The sequence below is a fragment of the Panthera leo genome, chromosome D2 (genome assembly GCF_018350215.1).
Source record: "Panthera leo isolate Ple1 chromosome D2, P.leo_Ple1_pat1.1, whole genome shotgun sequence".
NCBI classification, from domain to species: Eukaryota; Metazoa; Chordata; class Mammalia; order Carnivora; family Felidae; genus Panthera; species Panthera leo.
In genome coordinates, this window is record NC_056689.1 from 34,098,772 (window position 1) to 34,117,002 (window position 18,231).

Below are 18,231 nucleotides of genomic sequence, written 5' to 3' on the forward strand. Positions count from 1 at the left end.
AGAAGGGAGCTGAGCCAATGGCTGTGGAAGGAAGAGACACCGAGTGGAAAGAGTCAGGAGAGGCGGGGTTCGGGGAGAAAGGGGCGGTGATGAGATAAGGGAGGTGGGGCCAGAGAGCAGAAGGGGTGGGAGTTCGAAGATGGCTGCGACCGAGGAGGAGCCGAAGCCCAAAAAGCTGAAGGTGGAGGCGCCGCGAGCGCTGAGGTGAGCGCTCCTCGACATAGGGTGGAGGGTGACGGCGTCTGCAGCTAACCAGGGCCCACGTAGGGTTTCACGGCCCTGGAGCCGAATGGTGTCCTCGCTGTCGGCTTGGGGCCAAAGCACACGATCGGCAGTTTACGGAGCTGCCCGCCAGGCTGCGACCCTTTGCCCCGCGCCCGCCCAGTTTGGCCGAGTCGCCGCCTGCTCCGGAGCGGCTCCGGCTGCTCTTGGCCAATCAGGACACTGGCCGGGGAGAACATATCTGGCGAGGTGCACGCTGCGGGCGCCACGTGGGAGCTCCCCCCGGCTGGGCTAGTGGGACTTTGGATGACCTGACTCGTCCAGAGCAGAGTCCAACCCTGCCACCTCCTATTTTCTGGGTGATAACGAGGAGGAGGTCCAGCGACTGCTCTACCCTTGGGCAAAGACAGAATTCTTAGGGATTTTTAGTAGTGTCGCGGAAGGGCGCCTTGACCTTTCTTTTTTGTGCGCACTCTGAAAGTTGACATCTTTGAAGACCTTTTGCAGGCTTGGCGGGACGGTATTGGGCTGAATAGATAGGAAATACTGATTTTTCTTTTTACTTTTTGGCAGCAGTGGAGATAGTTTTGCCCCTAACACCTGCCTCACATGATGTTGTAATTTACTTGTAAAATGTTGTTTGTTAAAATATTCCTTCCTGATAAGTATAAAGTGTAACATGCACAGCCCTTGATGATTTTGAAATGTTTATTGGAAGACATTGATTTTTATATGTAAGTATAGACAAATTGTTTTAAAACTATTGGGATATTCCTTGATTGTACAAGACAAGTCTCATTTTTTCCAAAATCATCCTTCACCTCCAAAAGAATGAAGCATTTGTAAATGAAAGGAGAAGGTCAGTTAGAGGCCTGATACTGTTTTCACGCTGTTTTGGATGGATGGTGGCCATATCTCTGCCAGTGCTTTAAAAAAATTTTTTTTTTAATGTTTATTTTTGAGACAGAGAGAGACAGAATGCGAGCAGGGGAGGGGCAGAGAGAGGGAGACACAGAATCTGAAACAGGCTCCAGGCTCTGAGCTGTCAGCCCAGAGCCGGACACCGCGGGGCTCGAACCCAAAAACGGCGAGTTCATGACCTGAGTGGAAGTCTGATGTTTAACCCAGTGAGCTACCCAGGCATCCCTCTGCCAGTGCTTTTAATGTATTCCTACTACCCCCAAAGGATTAGTTTGCAAAGAAATAAACTTATTTTTTCTTTTGACAACTCAGGATGTTCTCAATTAAAAAAAAAAAAAATGTTTATTTATTTTGAGAGAGAGAGAGTGAGAGAAAATCCCAAGCAGGCTCTGCGCTAATAGCACAGAGCCTGACCCCTGAGTGATCCCAGTAACAGTGAGATCATGATCTGAGTGGAAAGCAAGAGTCGGATGCCCAATTTACTAAGTTACCCCGGTGCCCCAGGATGTTCTCTTTTTACGTTAAGCTTTCAATCCATAGATTGAAAAAAGCATCGGCTTTTTGAATCAGACCTACCTGGGTTCAAGGGCATGTGCTTTCCGTACTCTGTCCATTACTAGAGTATTTTTTTAAAAGGTACCTCCTTCACAAAGTTTCCTCTACCAAATTGGAAGACAGATGCAACTTTTCCTTTCTGTCCTACTAAACATATGGTCCTTAGATTTTTCTGTTATGCTGACACATTTTCAAGGCATTTGCCTATTTTGCAGGTGAGAAGATTGAAGCCCAAATGAAATAATTAGTTAAGGAACTGAAATATGAATCCAGAGCATCTGGATGCAAGTCCATTGTTTGATTCCATTGTCAACTTTTTTTTTAATTAATTTTTTAAAATATTTGAGAGAGAGAGAGAGAGCAAGAGTGAGTGGGGCAGGGGCAGAGAGAGAGGGAGTCACAGAATCTGAAGCAGGCTTCATGCTCTGAGCTGTCAGCACAGAGCTGATGTGGGGCTCGAACTTATAAACAGTGAGATCATGACATGAGCCAAAGTCAGATGCTTAACAGACTGAGCCACCCAGGCGCCCCCAGTGTCAACTTTTATATAGCCACCCAAGAAACACTACTGTCTGCTATGCAGCCTTAAAAACAATGATAAATAATAATATTTAACATTTAGTATATATGTATCAGGCACTGTTTCAGTAGTTTACCTGTTTTAACTCATTCAATCCCACAACAGCCTTACAGGGTAGATACTATAATTCCTTTACTGAGGAAGAAACAGGCATAGAGAAATTAAGTAAGTTGATCAAGGTCACCTATCTAATAAGAGATGGGGTTGGGATTTTAATCCAGGTAGTCTGATTCCAGGCTTGTGCTCTTAATTACCATGCTGTATACTTATAACTTCAAGCAATTATCCAAAAACCCTTGAGAACTGTTAACTCAGTTTTTGTTTCTCTATTTTTGCTTATTTTTTTTTGTTAATGTACATAACTTTTTATGTTGTTGCAATATATAGGTGTCTCCTACTTAATTCTTTTTTTTTAATTTTTAAAAAAAATTTTACATGCAAGTTAGTTAGCATATAGTGCAATAATGATTTCAGTAGTAGAATCCAGTGATTCATCCCCTACATATAACACCCAGTCCTCAACCCCACAAGTATCTTCCTTAATGCCTCTTGCCCACTTAGCCCATCCCCCCCATCCTACTTAATTCTTAAATATATTGAATGTATCTTATATGTCATTGTGTTTATTTAAAACTTGTGAAAGTACTTGGGCTCCTAGCTGGCTTAGTTGGTACAGCATGTGACTTTTGATCTCAGCGTCATGAGTACAAACCCCATGTTGGGCATAGTGCTTACTTTAAAAAACAAACAAACAAAAAAACCCACCCCCAAATTGTACAAGTCCTTAGGCAACTAAAAACTCACTTTATATAATAACCTATTTAGTGCCACTTGTAGACATGAAGTTAAAAGATTAGACACTTGAGTACTTGGATAAATCTCTTAATTTTGTGTGAAGACCTTTGGGGATTGGCTATTCCTACTTATATTAATTTGGTTTTAAGGGTTGCAGTGTGATAATGCACTGATTGGTTGGATTGCATGCATTATCTATGATGACTGGTTTGACAGTTAAGAGGCTAGCTACCCATTTTGGTTAATTTTTCAGGAGAGTGGCTTATAAAGCCTAAGCACAATTTAATGTGTGGAATTAGTGAGGAACGAATGTATGATATATGTTTGTAGGTGTCAGGGAGAAGAGTTAGAACTTTGAGAATTTCAGTTAGCTCTGGGGTAGTAGTTCTCAACCAGGGGAAATTTTGCCTCTTAGGGACATTTGGCAATGTCTGGAAACATTTTTGGTATGGAGTGCTACTGACACCTAGTTAAGTAGAGTTCAAGGATGCTGCTAAACATCCTACAATGTACATGAAGCCCCCTACAACAAAAAAGAATTATCTAGATAACATTAACAATAGTGTTGAGACTGAAAAGACTACTCTAAGGGAGAGTATTTGACAAGTCTAGCCTCCCTTTTTCAAATATCCATTATTTTTCTAGGTTGGATTGCTTGTCAGGTTGTAGCAGTTACTAAAGCTGCAGAGAAATAAGCAGGCTTTAACATGTTTTCATGTGGGGTTGGGGAACAGAAGGGAATATTAATTGAGTGCCAGATATTATACTGGGTGCTTTATGTATGCTATCTCCTTTAATCTTCCCAGCAGCCTGTGAGGTAGGTAATACTCCTTGTGTCACCGATGAGGTATTTGGGGCTGAAGGAAGTTGAGAACCATTTTTGGGAACTGATCCCTAGTTGAATATATTCCACGATGAATACCTATATTTAGGACCACTCATTTTCTTTCCTCTCCTTTGGAAATCTCATCCAAGTTCATTTCTTTAGTGGTCATCTCTAAGAGGATCCTGTTATTTTGAAAGCTTATTGAACATGTGCCAAGTCTGGTTTTTTCCAATCAGTCTTTAAGTGGCTGCTATTTTAGGAATGGTACTAAATACTAGGTGCTAATATGTAGAGAGGTAAGACCCAGGCACCATCCTCCTGGTGGGAAATGAGTAAGGGTTGGGAAAATGATACCTGAGCATTCTGAAAGATGACAAGGAGTTAACCAGGTATGAAGTAGGCTTGGCTTTATAGGAAGGTTTGTTTGGAGGTAGAGATGGGAGAGAGCTGCCTCTGTAGGGGAACTACAGATGGTTTGGTCTGACTGGAGCAGAAGGTAGAGGGCATCCATACTTTGTAGTGGACATGTACTGGATCATATTGCTATTGCTAAGTCCTTAAGTTGTCAGACCCTAATTTTAACTATCTGCTGAATATCTTCTGAGTGTCTTGCTGGCTCTTCAAAGTCATGTATATCAAGCTAAATCTGTGTCTTGTCCTAAATGTGCACCTTCTTAACATGGCTCCTACATCTGTTAATGGCATTACTAATTCTTTCTCCACAGTTTGGAACCTAGGTATTTGCTTCATTTTCCATCCACATATGATTATCAAAGTTGATCTTTTCTTCTTCAGTAATGTCTCATAAACACCTTTCCTTTTCCATTCCTGCTGCCACAACTCAAGTGTAGACTTTATCTTGCTTACATTTGTTGGCTTCCTAACTAGTCTCTCCACCTCCAGTGTCAAGTTCTTCCTAATCTTCTTGAGACATAGCTGTACTTATTCATCATAGCAAATATTTGTAATTTCTGAAGTTGATGTTAGGAAGGGTTGAATCCTAAGAGCCAACATCATAATTTGCTGACATTAGCAATTAAAGATTGTTCCAGGTCATGACTTTTAGTAACATTAAAAAGAAAACAAACTGCAATTCTCCAATCAGCAAATATTGAGCTTTTCTCAAATAATTGCTTCCTAACCATTTCACTTCCATGGATTCCTTTTATTCTTTCCCTCTGTGTCCTGCCTTACTAAGGACCCTGTGTTTTAAAAATTGGATAGTAAATATAGGGAGAAAAGGCTAAGTATCTTAGGTGACCAAGTAATAGTTTTAATAACCCTTCTTCTAAAACACATTTTTTTCTCTTTCAGAAAATTCTCTGGAAGATTAGTTTACAAACTGAGCACACTGTTCTAGGAGCGTTCTGTTGTGAGGATTAAATGAGGAAAATATATGCAGACTGGCAAAGAGAAAGGGTGATTTGTACGTCCTTAGTGTGTGGCACAGTGCCTAGTCCTTAGGAGTGATTCAATTAATGTTTGTTGAATGAATTATTAGCACAGTATAGAGTGGCACTGATAACCTTCACTTTTTTAGACTTTATATTTTTAATAATGCAGCCTAAAATTGAAGATGGCTCTTTTTTGGATTATACTGCATGCTGTTCACTTATATTCACAAAGGTAATCCTTTAAGATTAAGGCTTTGGGCTATGAAGGAAAATGGAAAACAAAAGTCTTCTGAGGTACTTTGTATGAATGTCCTAATAAGGTGCTTTCCTGGGCATTATATACTAGGACAGAGTGAGGGAGGTGGAGAGAGAGCAGGGGCAAGCCTGCATGGATGGTCCTGGCTGTCTAGGGGCAGGTACATGGGAAATGCTTAGAGCTCAGGGAAAGTGGGAAGGGCTCTATGAAAAAAGATAGGCATTGAAAACCGTGTTTCTGATTTTAGGTATAGGCCTAGACTGAATAACACTAAATAAAATATAAGGCTGATATACTACTTTCTACCTGGAATACAGCTCCACTTCCCTTCCGTCACTTAAGATGCTGCCTGTGTGCAAAATGTTCACAGTTAGGTGGAATGAGAGAGGGAGAGAGAGAGAGAGAAAGAGAGAATCAGAATTATAAAGTGCATTTTGATCGGGATGGAAGGCAGTATAGTGATTAAGAGCATGGTCTCTGGAATCTGATATCTGGTTTGACTCTTGGTCCTCATTAGCTGGTGATCTTGGAACAGTTGCTAACTGGCCTTGTGCCTGTTTTCTCACCTATGAAATGGGTATAATAATAGTACCTACTTCAAAACATTGTTAAGAGGATTATATGAGAAAATAAATATAAAATTGGCAGTCCATAAGTATACAATAAATGTTAGCTGTTATGGTATTGTTTATCCTACTGTTGACTCTCTGCTCCAAATGCAGCAATTACAAAATTTAAAAAGAAAACAGATACAGCTATATTCAAGAGCAAGATAAACATATGCAGGGACTAAAATGGGAAGGAAGTATACAATTAGACTCTGGGTTTATGAGCTGGTGGAAATAATTGTGTAGGGGAAGTGGTGTCATAAAGTGGATGAAACTGGGAGCTGGGCTGGGCCTGGACGAAAAGAAGGCTGAGTGCCTTTACTCCTGGCTGTTGCTTTAAAAAGCTGTGGACCTAAAGTGGCGGCACAGAGACGGCTGAGCTGCCAGATGGCTCAGAATTGGGAATTGTAATTTCCCCACTATCAAAAACATGTTATGAATCAAAAATTAATAGATATGAAATAAATAGCTATGTAAAAGAATAAATGGAGTTATTGAAGTTAAAACAAAAAATAGGTTGATCAAACTCTAGACCAAACATATTTGAAGGGAAAATTAGTGAATTGGAAGATAGTACTGAGTAATTCACTCAGATGTAAAATAGAGAAATAAAAAGGAATTAAGAGATACAAATATCAATTGAGAGGCAACAACTTAACATCTAACTGGGTTTTCCAGAAAGAGGAAATAGTGTGAATGGTGGAGAAGATATATTAGAAGAAATGATGGCTGACAATTTTCCAGACTTTAGGACCAGCATCCTCAGGTTGAAAGGGTATTCCAGGTCCATAGTAAGATAAAAACAAAAATCCGCACTAAAATTATGGGGATTTGATCCTAATTATTAATGTGTATAGAAAGAATCAGACAATTTAGACAACATCCCCAATTTTTTTTAATGTTCATTTATTTTTGAGAGTGAGAGAGACAGAGCTCGAGTGGGGGAGGGGCAGAGAGAGAGAGGGAGACACAGAATATGAAGCAGGCTCCAGGCTCAGAGCTGTCAGCACAGAGCCCGAAATGGGGTTTGAACTCATGAACTGCAAGATCATGACCTGAGCTGAAGTTGGACACTCAACCAAACTGAGTCACCCAGGCACCCCAACAACATCTAAAATTTAATAGCTGTTATCTCTGTGGAAACATTGTGGGTTATTTTTGTGTATTTATTTATTTTTTTTGTATTTCCAACTTTTTTACACTGCACGTGTATATTAGGACTCTGCATTTTAAGCTGGAGAAACTTGATGTGCACTGAATACATATTTTGGGTGGGTGCTGAGTAGCTAGATATCCCCATTACAGAATGGAACTCTGAGATACTAAGTAAATCTGAAACTTTATAAAATAAGTAGTATAATGGTTTTATTACAGGTTGTAATCTTTTTGTCTATATTTCTGAAATCCCAAAAGCTCTGAAAACTGGAAGTTTTAACTTTTTTTAAAAAGTTAATTTTTTTAAAAGTTAATTTGGCAGCACAACTTGATATGAGGCTCTCTGTAATATTTATCTGCCTTATACAACTGTATATGTTTTGTTGTAGAAATATTAAGTTTGTTAATGACATGCTTGATGAAACTGTGGGTGGTTTACAAAGTACATAGTACATACAGTATATTATCTTCCTAAAAGCCGTAAAATTTAGAATCTCATAAAATTGTGGCCCCAAAACATATCTTGCCCAAAAAATTCAACAAAAGGATTGTGGACCTTTATTAAAATTTTAAATTGGTTTTAAAACTTTGCTATTGTGCAGAAACATGAATTTCTTATCAGTTGCTGCATTTTTCCTGAGGTTCCCATTCAACACATCTATGACTTTAAGTATTTCAAAGATCTCTTTTGTTTAGCCCTACCACAATACTGGTCATGTATGTCATGGGGCGCCTGGGTGGCTCAGTCGGTTGAGCGTCTGACTCCAGCTCAGGTCATGATCTTGCAGTTCGTGAGTTGGAGCCCGGCGTCGAGCTCTGTGCTGACTGTTCAGAGCCTGGAGCCTGCTTCGGATTCTGTGTCTCCCTCTCTCTCTGCCCCTTCCCTGCTCATGCTCTGTCTCTCTCTGTCTCTCAAAAATGAATAAACGTTATAAAAAAAAAAAAATACTGGTCATGTCATTAAGTTATTAGTCTTTTCTTCCTGTAAAATACTGACTAAAGTAAAGATTTTTCTTCAACTTTTGGATCTCAAGATTTAGAAGGCTTATTTCACTGAAGTGGTCTTTACACACCGAAGTTTCACATGCCACTTGAAAAGATACTTTTTGAATATTTTCCAAAGCAGATTTAAAGTTGTTACTTTCGCTTACATGTTTTATTTCTGATGTTTTTGCTTGAATTGTTTGTACTTGTGGCCTCCTATGATTTGTGTTCATTTAGAAAGCAATGTAATTAGCTTTCAGCATAAGAACATCTGAACATGTGAGTTTCCATTTGCATTTTGGCTTTCATTGCATGCATGCTGATTTCAGTGTCTTTTCTAGAATAGAATAAGAAAATATGTACAGCATTTGTCTATGGGGAAAATTCCTTCAGAAGTAAATATACTTCTACGTAAACATTTTATTAAGGCCCTGTGGTCAGTGTTTTCTTTTTTATTAAAAAAAAATTTTTTTTTTTTTAACGTTTATTCATTTTTGAGACAGAGAGAGACAGAGCATGAACAGGGGAGGAGCAGAGAGAGAGGGAGACACAGAATCTGAAACAGGCTCCAGGCTCTGAGCTGTCAGCACAGAGCCTGACGCGGGGCTTGGACTCAAGGACCGTGAGATCATGACCTGAGCCGAAGTTGGACGCTTAACCGACCAAGCCGCCCAGGCGCCCCCAGTGTTTTGTTTTTTAAATATAAAATTGCTTATCTGGTGGAGGAATACATTTTCTGAAAGAGTGCATTTACAAAAAAGATCTCAGTGACCTATCAGAATGATTAATCTTTTTCCTGTGGGTTAGCAAGTCCTTAATTAGTGACCCTATTTGCAATGTAATTAGACCTCTAAAAACATTGAGGATTAGCAATACTGTTCTTAATTTTGTAGGGTACTGTGTAACATAATATGCTGTGTAACCAATGGATAATACCACAAAATGGTCTTTTAAAGGAATCTGTCTCTGTTGACTCATCCAAGAGGGGTCACTTGGAAACAAAATATAGCTGAAGAATCAAATTCAGATGTCTTGGTTTTCTCATATTCCTTTAGGCTTGATATAGCAATAAACTGTTTTACTCTTTGAGCCCTAGAGCTGAAGTCTGAAAAACCATGTAAGTTTTTGAGTAAACAAGTTGAAATACAAGAAAATTATTTCCTTTAAAAATAAACAGTTCAAATGTGTTGTCTTTGAAGTTAATCACATGAGAAATTTGAACATTTTCTTGTTTTGTAGGCGTGACTGAGGGTAGTCTTAGGTTCCTCCTAAAATAGAGTTTTTCAGGAATTGTTTTTCCTAAATGGAGATGAAACCATAGTTATCATTTTTAGTTTAGTTTTGTTGAAGATTAAAGCTGTTAAGCTGTAGAAGTGATGCAGGCTTACACCCTGGGTTATGTCTCTGTTCTTACACACTCAAGATGAAGTGACTCTAGTACAGATGGCTTGTTGATGCACATGAAAGTATACTGACAAAATTCTACTTGTTTGTTTTACTTAGCCGTTGCTTACCCAAATGTATAGAACTGGGTGGTTTAGATTTGAAATAGTACAATAAAAACAATTACAATTACATTATTTAAAGTTTTTTAATTTTTTACTTTTTGTGTTTTGAGAGAGTGATCAGAGGAAGTGCGGAGAGAGAGGGGAGAGAGGGAGAATCCCAAGCAGGCTCTGCACTGTCAGCTCAGAGCCCACTATGGGTCTAGAACTCCAGAACTGCAAAATCATTATCTGAGCTGAAATCAAGAGTCTGATTGAGACTGACTGAGCCACCCAGCTGCCCCCATAGTTACATTGTTTTATTCAGTAAGTAATATTCAATGTTTAGTACTAAAAATAGTATTTTAGTAAAAAAAGAAAGGAAAAGATTTGTCTTTTTTTGGGGTGGGGAATACAAACCTGTGTTTGAATGTTGTAAGGGTGCTGTATAGAGAAATACATACATTTCTAGACTTAAACTCACACATCTTTAGTTATCTTGGTCTACCCTCCTCCATTAGGCAGCAATTCCTTCTTTAGCACCCATTTCCCCTGTGTGTGCACCATTCCTCCCCTAGGTTCAGCACAAATAAGGGAAGAGGAGTACATTTTTCTACTAATGGAAACACTCGCGGGCGCACGCGCGCGCGCACACACACACACACACACACACACACACACACACACACACAGACGAGACCTTTGACTTATGTGAAGCTTGAATAAACTACATTCCTGAGAAGATTTGTTAATATCCGGTAGATATCAAGTCCAAGCCAGAGCTCCTTAAATGATTTGTTGGCCTAGATGTTGAATCTTTACACTTATAAAACAGATCTGTATACTCATAAGCAAGCTGTCTAGCCATTCCTTTTGAGCAGTTTTTCCAAAGACTGCCGGGAAATGCTGGCGGGAGTGGGGGTAGGAACAGGGGTGGGAGGAGATGACTGGGTGTGAATTCTCTGGTGGGGTGGGACCTCACAGAGCTGAGGTTTTCTGCAAATTGTGGAGTTGGGGTGTGAAAACAATAGCATATTTCAGCCAAGATGTGCCTTTGAAATTGTAATTTACAATTTCATGTGATTTTTAGAAACTTTTGAACATATTTTAGAACCGTTAGATTGTTAGTGCCTTAAAATCAGTCTAATATTTACATAGTAGAGGAGAGAATTGAAGCCCAAAGAGATTAAGTGGTATCAGTCAGGTAACACAGCTAGTTACTTAAAGCAATTAAGTATTTGAGTTGAGATTTGATCCCAAGTCCTATAACTTCCCATTGTATTTACCCTCCGGAACAAGAAACGAAGTGCCTGTTTTCTTTGAAGTTTGTTCCTTTTGAGATAAAATAACATATTTAAGGATTATATCATGTGCTCTCACTTACCTTTTCTTACAGATCCTCACAGGAAGGGCACCAGATAATTGACTTCAACTGAGGAAATAGACCCAGAGAGGTTAAGACTCCCTAATTAGTGAGCTCTCAGTTCACACCCAGGACCTACAACTCACATTTCCTGCTGTTTATATTACACTTATGAAGATACAAATTGAGAACTTGTCAAAGTGAATTCTGTGTGTCCTAGATAATCACACTATTTAAAGAAATTCGGTGGCACTGTGTTTAGTAATCTTGTTTAATTTTTGTCTTTCAAGTTCTCTTATTAACAAAACATATGTAGCCCTTCCCCCCAAGCCCCAAGAGTAAATAATACTGTATTCCCTTGTGGAATATACTTCAGTTGGTTAACTCATTGAACTTGACTTTTGAGCAGATTTCCAATTAAAAAGCCTTGAGCAAACCCAATTTTGCTTATGTTTAAGAATTAAACTGTTCCAGTTAAGAGAACAATTTCTAATAAGTTTTAATTTACTTTGCAGATTTTAGACTTTCCCCTGATATTAATAATTTGAATCTTATGTCCCAAATGTTATTAATTATTATAATAATATGAAGTAACTTATTGTTTAGAAAGTGTAATATATGCCCAAGATTACACAGTGAGTGTCAGAGATAGGATTCAAACCTGAATCTGTCTTATTAAAGATTTTTAATAATTAGCTATAATATTCAGATACTATGTAAACAACAACAGGAATCAACAGTGATTTGTATGACTAAAAAATTAAGCACACCCTTTGTTTCAAAAAGTATTCCTATATTATAAATGAAACAATTACTAGTAATCGTCTGAAAAGCTGTTAATCTTTTAATACTATTAGTAATTTCAAATCCTGTGAAAATGTTCTACCAGATCTGAGATGGCAATGATGAGAATTTTTTTTCATTAAATATCACCTATAGTCATAATTAGCCTTGGATCTCATACAAATAATAATAATAAAAAGCAACCTTTTAATAGAAATGATGAAATGTTCAGTTAACCTACTTTTAAGAATAGGACTACAACATTTCATTAAATTCATATAATATTTAAAACCTCAATTCCATAATGCTTGATAATCATAGAAAAAAGTGGGGGAGGGAAATAATAGCTCTGTGAATAGGAAGGGGGAGGTAAAAGGAAGTGATAAAAAAGAGAAAGGCTCAATTCCTCTTAGCTATTTCTGATTTCTGTATAATCTCCAGCCTCAGACACCTCATCTTTTCAGCTTTTCACTCATCCCTGAACTGTGTGAGTTTGTGAGAAACTTCTTGTTATGAACTGGGTCCTAATAAGGTTTTTGTTTAGCTTTGTGTATGTACCTGTGAAGCTAGAAGTATAAATTAAAAATGCTTTTCAAACTACATCATGAATCAATTTAGTTGTAGCATAACTGGTATTTTATAAAAGGAAAACAGAATAGAAAGTATCAGTGCATTGAATATGGTAAGTGTTAAGTATTGCTTTGTGAAACATTGTTCATTTAGGTATAAGTATAGTATATTAGGTTGCAATGCAAAATGTATTTTTCACAGTGAGTGTGGCTTTCTATCCCAAAATTTAGTGGCTTAAAATAACAACCATTTTATGAGTTCATGATTTTGTGGGTTGGGAATTCAGACGTGGTTTGACTGGTTGACTCTTCTGCTCCATGTGGTACTGACTAGGATCACTTGGAGGTATTTAGCTGACCACAGGTCTGGTCTGGAGTGTTCAGTTTGTCCTTACATGCTTGATGCTTCATTGAAGATGGCTGGAAAGCTTGGCTCAACTTGCTTCTCTACCTCTCTGTGTAGTTTGTGATCCTCTCCATGTGGTTTCTTCAACCTCTTTGTTGGGCTTCTTACCTGGCAGTTCAGGGCTTTAAGAGACCAAGACAGGAACTGGCAGTCCTCTTAAGGCTAGTCTGGAATCTGTTATAGCATCACTTCATATACCCTATTGGTCAAAAAGTTCTAGGGTAAAATTCAAGGGGAGGGGGCATAGACTTTTGTCTCCAAGAAATTGAGGCCATTTTTAATCTGCTACAATTATGGTAAAGTAATTTTGAAAAACATGACTGAATTATATTTCCAAGCTTTTAATCTGTTATTGCCCTTTGAAAGATGATTACTCTAATAGTCTTCTCCTCCCCATTGGGAAATATTATGTCTATTTTTGTTTCAAAGTTCAGAATTTATGTATATTATTTTTCCACGGAATACTGATTATTTTAGGTTTTTGGAGAAATGATTTAGGGGCGCCTGGGTGGCTCAGTCGGTTAAGTGTCCGACTTTGACTCAGGTCGTGATCTCATGGTTTGTGAGTTCGAGTCCCACATTGGGCTCTGTGCTGATGACAGCTTGGAGCCTGGAGCCTGGAGCCTGGAGCCTGCTTCAGATTCTGTGTCTCCTCCTCCCTCTGCCCCTCCCCTGCTCACTCGCTCTCTCTGTCTCTCAATAATAAACATTAAAAAAATTAAAAAAAAAAAAAGAAATGATTTAAGGTTCAAAAATTTCTGTGAAGTCTTAATTTTGCTACCTAATACTTCCTAAAATGTCTGTTTGGCATGCAAAAGGAGCTGCCTTCTTACAATGCCTAAAGATTACATTTGGATTTAATAACTCCCTTCACATACAGGCAGTTTGAGGTTCTTATGTTTTTGTTGAAACCAGAATGAGTGAGAAATCTGCTTCTGTTTCCCACCCCCCTTCAGTAAAGAAAACAAAAACGTTGAATAAAAGAAAAGGTTAGAGGGGCACCTGGGTGACTCAGTCAGTTAAGCGTTAGACTTCAGCTCAAGTCATGATCTCACGCTTAGTGAGTTCGAGTCCCACGCTGGGCTCTGTGCTGACAGCTCAGAGCCTGGAGCCTGCTTCAGATTCTGTGTCTCCCTCTCTCTCTGCCCCTCCCATGCTCACGTTCTCTCTCTCTCTCTCTCTCTCTCAAAACTAAATAAACAAACAAACAAAAAAAAACTTAAAAAGAAAACATTACAAATTCGTTCCATTATTTATAAAACAACCAAATAGAAATGATTATTTCTTAGGATATTTTTCAGATAAAACTGCATATTCAATTTGAGACTACATTTATTTTTACTGTTGTAAAGAAAATGGTAGGGACTAGGACTTAGAAAAAGAATGTACTAAGGGCTATCTAAGTTAATTTATTTTTACATTGGAACCTTTTGTGAACATTTGTGTTTTCAACTCCTGAGTCTTGAAAGATTTTGATAAGCAAGGCCTCAATAAGGCCTAAATTAGATTCATACAGCTGAATGTCTAGGATGGGGGATTTACTTAGCTTGGTAGTAAATTTAGCCACTTGCTACTCCTTGTGTACCCCCTAAGTTCTTGCAGAGTGGTTAAAAATGTTTTTGTCAAAAACCACTCTTGTGATTTTGACAGAAATGAAATTTTGAAAAATGAAGAGGTCTAAGAAATGATTCTTGGCTTTAGTCTTGGTTAAATTAAAGATTAAAATGGCAATTCATTGGCTGCTCAATCTATTTAAGCATATATAGGAACAAAGGAAGCAATTTCTGAAAATATTTCATATGGTGCTCTAGCTAATCAGAAAACTCACTGAATCACTGCATCTTGTGGGTGAAATCATGGTGTGGTGTTCTAAAATTTGGATATTTGTAAAAGTCTCAGACTTTTGGGTTTACTCTAGTGACACTGTGTATAGTGGTAATGAGCCCCAGTTCTGCAGTCAAACTACTAGAATTTTGATTTCTGTTTTGTAATGTGTGACTTTGGGCAAGTTATTTAACTCTTTGAGCTTCAATTTCTTATCTGTAAAATGACAATAATAAAATATCTCCTGCTATTTGAGAGGTAAAATGGGATAGTACTTGAAAGATAGATAGCATGGTGTCTGCCACTAACTATGCACTCAGGAAGTTTTACTTCTTATTCTACTTATGTGTATACCTATGGCTGCTAGCATTTGACTCCAAGGATGGTTTCTTGTGGTGGTGTTCAAATGAAACTGCATATACAATTCTGGACATTTATTTTTAGTCTATCAATAGAAAACAGTAGGCACCATGGAGTAAGAAAGACTAGAAGGAAAAATATGTTTCACAAGTCTCTATCTCCAACCCTGACCTCTCCAAGAGCTCCAGTCTTCTGAGCTTATCTTGTGCTTTCTCCATTTATCTCAATAAACAGCACCATTTACCCAGTTTAGTCCAAATTTGCCCAGTGTGATCTAAAATCTAGGAGTTGCTCTAGATTCCTTCTTTTTCCTTAGTCTCTCATGTCTAGTCCACCAGCAAGCCCTGTCATTCTGTCTTGAAAATGCCCATCTTCTTTTATGTCCGCCACTATTGTTTGTCATCTATATTACTATAATAGGCTTCTAATTTGGTCTTTCTGCTTTCATGTAATCCATTCTCTACACAATAACCAAGGGTGATTTTTGAAAACAAAATCAGATCATGTTATTCATCCATTTAAAACTTAATTACTCCTCCTGTAGTCCATTCTCTACACAATAACCAAGGGTGATTTTTGAAAACAAAATCAGATCATGTTACTCATCTATTTGAAACTTAATTATAGTGGTTTCCTGTCATGCTTATAACAAAATCAAAACTTCTTAGGCTCATAAAAGCTAAGATGATCTGCTTCTTGCTCTGACCACAAACATTTCTTCTCTCCCTTGCCTTTTTTCACACTGGTCTAGGCATCATTTTACTGCTATCAGTAATGGCCTGCCTCCACCTGTCTTTGTCTTGTCATTCATTTCTCTCCTGCTGGAAGCTTTCCCTGACCATCTAAAGGAGCCTGTCTCTACATTGAACTGCTGGTTTTAATTCTCTGCATAGCACTTATGATCATTTGATGTTCTTACTTGTTTGATTATTCATCCATATCCCCTCGCTGGAATATAAGGGCAGTTCACGTTCTTAATTGTGGCTGAATTTCTAGTGTCTTGAGCAGTTGAGTAGGTACTCAGTAGATATTTGTTGAGTTAATGATGAATAATTCCGAGGCACTTGGCTGGCTCAGTCAGTGGAGCATAGGACTCTTGGTCTCAGGGTTGTGAGTTCAAGCCCTATGTTGTGCAGAGAGATTACTTAAAAATAAAATCTTTTTAAAAAAATGTTTATTTGTTTTTGAGAGAGACTGAGGGACAGAGAGAGGGAGACACAGAATCAGAAGCAGACTCCAGGCTTAGACTCCAGGCTCTGAGTGCTCAGCACAGAGCCCGACGTGGGGCTTGAACTCATGAACCGTGAGATCTGACCCGAGCTGGAGTTGGACGCTTAACTGACTGAGCCACTCAAGCGCCCCAAAAGTAAAATCTTAAAAAAAAAAAAAAAAAAGCTTGTTTGTAAGTACCGTATACCAGATCTATAGTGAAATAAAAATGAGAAAAATTTGGTGTTTTTTGTTTTTTTGAGAAATAGAGCACGAATGGGGAGGGGCAGGGGGGAGAGCGAGAGAGAGAATCTTAAGCAGGTTCCACACTCAGCGCATATCCAGACAGACAGACTTGGGGCTGTGTCTCACAACCCTGAGATCATGACCTGAGCTGAAACCAAGAGTCAGTTTCTTAACTGCCTGAGCCACCCAGGTGCCTGAGACTAATCTATTCTATAGAAACTATACTGTATAAGATTCTAACAGTACTTTGGGAAGAGCTGTTCTTTATTTTGTGATGTGTTTCATAATTTTTATGTTAAGATGCCCTTTCTTTAATGAAATGGTAGTGATACTCAATTGCATAATTTAAAAATGTGTTCTTGTCAGCATAAATAATTGGGTAGCACTGTTGCCCTCCTCCTTTAGATTGGAAGTTTTCTTTGAGTTTCAGAGATTTGTAGTTCACTGGAAATAAAGAAGCACTGTGTAGGTGTTCCTGGGAGGGAGGTTTGCTAAGAATTCTTACTAAATAAAGTTCAGTCAATCAAATGTTATTATATTCTTCAAATTCTCTTGGGAAATAAATCATCAGGTTCCATTTAAAGATTATATTGTTTGAATATGTAATGTTAAAGTGAAATGTGACATGATCTACAGATAGTCATTAAAAGAAAATAAAAATAATAGGCCTTTTTTATATAATGTCTTTTGGGGAAAAGAGTAAATACATTTAGCAGTGTTTCTGGGAATAATCTTGTCCATAATGAAAGATGACTAAAATTGCCTTAAATTGATCAACTCTTTAAAAAACAACCGAAGTTGTATTGAGACACAAGTGAACTTTTTTTTGTTTGTTGATCAATAAAAACTGAAAGGGATTTGAGATGTCACCTATAACAACCTCCCTTGTGTTTCAGGTAAGAAAACTGATAGGGTTATACTGTTTTTTGTTAGGTCCAGGATTAGAATTCCCATCTCTTTTTTCCCAGGCTCCTGAAACTTAGGCTATAGCATACTACTTATTTTTAGGAGAAAGTCTTTGGAGTAGGATATAGATTGTTTTAGAAATATTACTTTATTAGCATTTTCATTTATATTAAATGAAGAGATGTGTTTTTAAGTAATATGCAGGGAAGGCATTCCACATTCAGTGTTGTGATAGCTGGCCTCATAAGGGCTATGTAGAACTCTAAAAGTGGTATTAATGCTTTTAACTTTTGTCAAGGTAAGATTTAAAATTAACCAAGAAAATCACACAGACATTTTTGTTATTCCTGTTTTAAAGAATAAAAATGAGAATAAAATAAGCCCAGTTCCTCTAAAAATAAGGGTATTTTTGATGAGTTGTGATTTAAAAAATACATTTTAAAAAATGGAAAGAATAAGTTGTGAATTTTTAAACCATTTCAGAAAGATAATTAAAATTTAACAATAATTACAAAAATTTTACTTTAGTAAAACCAATATATAATAGAAAGTTTATAATCAGATCAGTATGAAAAAGAAAGATTACACATAATCCCACTCTCCAGAGAAACCCATAATGACATATTGGTATTTCTTTCCAATCTTTTTTCTTTGCATAATGGCATGTATTTTTTTTTTTTTAACATGGTCAAGATCACACTTGACATTCCTTTTTTTATTTTGCTTTTTCATTTAATATATGATAAATATTTTCGTACATCCTTAAAAAGCCTGTGAGGGGCGCC

The 18,231-nt window shown here is 37.8% G+C and overlaps 1 protein-coding gene across 1 annotated transcript in view; it reads left to right on the forward strand.

The window, feature by feature from the left end:
• Positions 1-109: 109 nt before the first annotated feature.
• ADK (adenosine kinase) overlaps positions 110-18,231 on the forward strand; it is a 517,703-nt gene continuing 499,581 nt past the window's right edge. The window contains exon 1 of the mRNA XM_042909145.1: positions 110-204. Within this exon, the coding sequence (XP_042765079.1) occupies positions 140-204 (65 nt within the window). The 5' untranslated portion in view covers positions 110-139. The remainder of the gene's footprint in view (positions 205-18,231) is intronic.